The 5,327-nt window shown below is 37.1% G+C and overlaps 1 protein-coding gene across 8 annotated transcripts in view; it reads left to right on the forward strand.

The window, feature by feature from the left end:
- The window catches only part of LOC128250767 (uncharacterized), an 88,364-nt gene that overhangs the window by 76,300 nt on the left and 6,737 nt on the right, over positions 1-5,327 (forward strand). For all 8 annotated transcript variants that reach the window (XM_052976631.1, XM_052976644.1, XM_052976617.1 and 5 more), the window contains 2 exons: positions 995-1,132; positions 4,494-4,620. In XM_052976631.1, coding sequence (XP_052832591.1) covers positions 995-1,132; positions 4,494-4,620 — 265 coding nt within the window. The remainder of the gene's footprint in view (positions 1-994; positions 1,133-4,493; positions 4,621-5,327) is intronic.

Here is a 5,327-nt window from a genome sequence, read left to right on the forward strand (position 1 = left end):
CCCTTCCCCCATTTTCACACTACATACGTCAAGATCACCAGCAGTCTACCTCCCACACACAGCCCCTCGTTCCCGATCACCGTTTGTTATCTCCCCCTTTCTTAGCTCTCCTGAAATAAGAATTTCTAACTTCCGGTCAGCCATTGTTATGATCGGCCATTATTATGATTGACCGTTGACTGAACACTATTCAATTTTTTTTCTCCGTGTTTTTCTCCCTGTCTCCGTATTCTTTCTGTTGAAGAGCGTAGCTCAAAACGTCAAAGACTTTCCGTATTCCCGAGCGTCATACTAATATATACTTTTGTTATTTACACCACCTGTCCTCGTCTATTGTTATTTTTTGTATATTCTCCCATATATATATGTATATATTCATACTCACACATACGTACATTGTATAATGTCTTTAACCCTTTCCTTTTAATACAACATTGTTTTACTGGCTCACTCATTCTGTTATCCATGTGTATAAAAATTTTCTTGTATGTGAGAAAGAAAGAACCCTAGTAACAAATATTGGAATAAAGATTATTAGAATCAATACAGCGTCAGAGAAAATACCTCGCGTTATGAGTTCAAATCTCGCTTCGGTCAGCTATTGCTTTTCATCCTTCCTGGTTCGCTAAAATAAAGTATCTATCAAGTACTGGAATAGATTTACTTCACTTAGCACATTTCTGCAAATTTCAGGCCTTGTATCTATACTAGAAACAATTAAGTGTGGCGGATTGACAAAATCGATTGAGCATCCAACGAAATGCTTTGTGACAGTTGCTCACACTCTTTACATTCTGAGTTCAAATCCTAGTGAGATTATCCGTAGGAGTCCCATAAAATAAGGACCGATCAAATATTACAATCGATGTAAACGACTAGCCCTTACCACAAAAATATTACTGGTTTTGTGATTAAACAAGAAACAATTATTGTTATTGTTGTTATAGGCCTTTAGTAAATTGTGGGATAATCAATTGAATTTCATTTTTATCAGGGCAACCAAACTTAAATAAACCACACGCAAATTGTGTAGCGTTTTCCACTTTAGATGATAAAAAATGGAGGAATGTACCGTGTGACTGGTTGCACTTGAATGCATTCTTTTGTAAGCGGCCGGCGATATACCAAATTGGTGAGTAAACACGATATTACTTAAATCTATCAATACACATACGTACGTACATACATACATACATAAAATATACATACATGCATACATACATACACAAATACGAGGGGGTATCCAAAAGTAACCAGAAACGTTATCCGTGGGACAAGCCCGCTGTTAGAAGCCACTTGATGCGACCCTCAGGCATCAGTATACCGACTAGTGTTGTGGCAAGTCGTACTGCCACGTGGCGCGTCTTTGTTTTGTAGTGTTTTTCCCCTGTTCGTCGATTTTTGCGATGGCGAAAACGAAAGAACAGCGTGCTTCTATGACATTCTGTTTTCTGCTGGGCAAAACGGCGGCTGAAACAGCTGTCATGCTTCAAACAGCTTATAAGGGCGCTGAGCAAAACAAGTTTACGAGTGGCTTTCGGGTTTTTGGACTGATCAATTGTCGCTTGAAGACCAACTTCATTCAGGGCGTCCGTCGACCTCCGAAACGAAAGAAAGCACCATGAAAATTCATGAACTGGTCTTGGAGGACCATCACTGAAAATTGACGAACTTATTAATATGATTAGTGTGTCCTGGAGTTCCTGCTAACGAATTTTGAACGAGGAATTGCGAATGATAACAGTTGTAGCATTATTTGTGTTTCGCTTGCTCATGGAAGATCAAAAGCAGTCACAACTGAATGCGTGTCGTGAACGGAAAGAAAAGTTGAGAGTTGATCCGTGCCTTTTTTCGAAGGTCATCACTGGTGACGAAAGGAGGAGCTACGGAATTTGCAGATGTGGAAAAGGTGAAGAAAAAACGACGGAAGCGTTCAAGGGCATCACTTTGCAAGGATTCCAGTACTGCTTCAAAAAGTAGAAACCGCGTCTGGAGCGATGCATTGTTTCAAGTAGAAACTACTTTGAAGGCGATAAAAGTGTAAACATGTAAAACTAAGTGAATAAAATATTATTGCAAAATTCCGGTTTCTTTTGGGTACCCCCTCGTACACGTACATGTACATATACATATACATACACACATACATACATTCATACATTCATACATGCATGTATACATTCATATATTCATGCATGCATACATACGTCCATTCATACATTCATACATGCATGCATACATACTTATATTCATACATGCATAGATATATACATACATGCATACATACGTACGTACATACATAATACATACATACATACCTACATACATACATGCATACACAACTGCATACATAAATATATACACAAATACATGCATACATGCATGCAAACATGCTTACATACATACATACATACATAATAATTTGGCGATGAGTTAGTAACCGTCCAAAAAAAAAAAAACAAAGACAAGATGAATGAGAAAGAAAGAATAAAGAGAACAACGAAGCCGTTTAACGTATCATGCTTCCACCTATACTACACTTTCTATGCGCCTGAATCTGTTGCAGTGACGATATTTCATTGTTGCAGATGTGTAGATTACTCCAGCCACAGCCATAAGAATATATGGTCCTCAGTTGGGGGCGGAGGGTCTGGCAGTTAGGTGCCATGCAATCTTACTCGTTAGACACAGATGCTAGACTAGAATACTTTTGTTTTAAGTGGAGAAAAAGATTTGCGTGCATCAAACTCATTCTCTCATTATCGTAAATTATTATGCCCAGTGGCAAGATAAAACCAACAGAACTGAATCTGTATAAGAACGCAGGAGATTACCAAAAATTGTTAGAGAAATCTGACCTCAGTGTACCATCTAACTGCTTAAAACTATCGTCTGTTACGCCGGCTTACTGTCGTAGTCAAGGTTTTTAAATAATGAAATTTAGTAAATTATTGCACTAAAACATCAACATTGAACAACACTAGGTGAAACAGAATTATATTACGTTATAGAAACAAAGACCTGTTATTTCATTCTCTCATTACATTTGAAAGGAACACTTGTTTAATTGTGTAAATGTTTTGTACTTAAACTATCCTTCATTAGTCTGGAACTGCAACTAAATAAAAGGAAATATTAAAAATACTTCTACCGAACACTGTCATAAAAACTGTCACCAAGGAATTATCTCCCTTCGACTTACGAATTGTCTCGTTGCTGCAATTGTTACTGTGACATCTCAACAGCATGTATGCAGATTTGCTACAGTCTTATTTCTTTCCACCTCTTCTTAAAATTCTATTAGGCTGAGCAACTGAATCCTATACCGACAATTATAAATCTGAATAGGTTTCAGCTTGCAACGTAAAAGTTCTGTTTTTTTTTTCTTGCAGAGGCGACAAATTTTAATAATGAAAATGAAATGTGTTAGATTTTTATTTAGAAGTACTTCCTTAGACATATAATTTTAACGAGAGCGTCTATGAACTTTTGATGAAGGGAAACAAATAAATAAACTAATAATAAATAGATAAACTAATAATTAACAGGTTGTTGTCAGTAGAAAGCAATGCGTCAACATATCGAGAGGTAAAAATGGGTTTGCATAGGGCCTTCACCACCACCTAGAAAGTTACAGAAGCACTGTTGACTATCCAAAACCAGAAAGATCTGGGAGAGGAATGCCCTCCTTCAGGGAAGCATACAATGTGTCAGGCTCTAACCTGGAATTCACAAGGGAGGCTTAAGAAAGCATGTCCTCAAATAGTTGGAGGCGGGATACTGAAGCAGATTTAAAAAAGCAGGGATCCGAGTGGAGAGAAGAAGAAACGATAGCCCAAAATCGAGAAGAGAGGAAAGACGTCGTCGAAGGTCTATACCCCATAGAATGCGAAGGGCTTAAGTAAGAAATTAAGTAAATAAGTAACTCTGTTGCAAGTATATGGGCATCTGCCTGGCCCTAGGATTACTTCCTCTGTGCTCAACCACTGCTCACAGAAGCCCTGAAAAAGTTCATGTGCACTTGCCTTCTTTACCTGAATGAATCATAAAAAAAATACCCAGTGAATTGCAGTTAAATACATTTCACTTAATGTTTGAAAACACGTCTCACTTGCATTTTGCTGAGTTAGATAAGATATTAGTAGTTATCTTTTCTCACAAAGTAGGTACATAAGGTTACGAAATCTACGCTAAGAATTTGCGAGAAATAATCACCTAATTAGGTCCTATTCCGATTCATCATACTGAATTAATACATTTTGACCATTAAATGTCGATCGCAAATTCAACAAATTCTATAAACAAATGCCCTTAGTTGTTTGTCAATATACATCTTGTTGTTTGAAATTATATGAGATGCCTAGAGCATTCATATGTCCGCTTTATAAAATCCAGGGAGAATGTTGATATTCATGCTGGTAATTGTTCTGATTAAACATGTCACATGGAATTTTACATATTTTATATGTTTTATATATTTACATACATTTCAGAGTGTCAAGACCTAAGTGAAGAATGTTCTGAATTTATAAAAAATTCTCAGCACTTTTGTAAAAAGAAACAGGACTTCGCTTTACAATATTGCTCTAAAAGTTGCAATTTGTGTCATTTACTACAGGGGTATGTATACATGAAGAACTATTACACTGTAACTTTTAGCTAATAAGCTGAAACACAAAGAACATTTCGTTTCTTAAGCAATATGTTTCTCTACCAATATATCTCACTTTGATAATAGCTGATATAAATATTGGTCGGTTGGTTGGTCGACAGAACATTAAAATTGACAAGCAATGGTAGGGGTATGGTAAGGAGGATAGAAGTTACATAGTCGATGGACGATTAATACATGACGAACGCTTACACCTGCACACTCACATACATCTCTCCATCACGCACACACGCGCGCGCACACACACACACACACACACACACACACACACACACACACACACACACACACACACACACACACACATTCTCTCACAGAAACTTCACCACAGTTGAAGTATAAGGATAAATATGACAAGCCTTTGGCAGGAGGATGTAAAGAAGCAGTTAACACGCACGCAAACACACACACAGACACACACACACACAAAGATACAGGTGCGCATGAGTGTGTATTGCAATATATCCTTAAATCCGTTTTGAATCATTGGATTACCATTAAAGATATTGGCCTTGTGATCTAAGGATAAGCCATCTTTGTAGCTCGTATCCGTTTCTAGGCTATTTTATTTGTTATTTTTAAACTTTTACTTGTTTCAGTCATTGGACTACGGCCCTAGTACTTATTTTTTTAAAACCCGGTACTTATTCTATTG

This window comes from Octopus bimaculoides, chromosome 2 (assembly GCF_001194135.2).
Source record: "Octopus bimaculoides isolate UCB-OBI-ISO-001 chromosome 2, ASM119413v2, whole genome shotgun sequence".
Classification (NCBI taxonomy): Eukaryota; Metazoa; Mollusca; class Cephalopoda; order Octopoda; family Octopodidae; genus Octopus; species Octopus bimaculoides.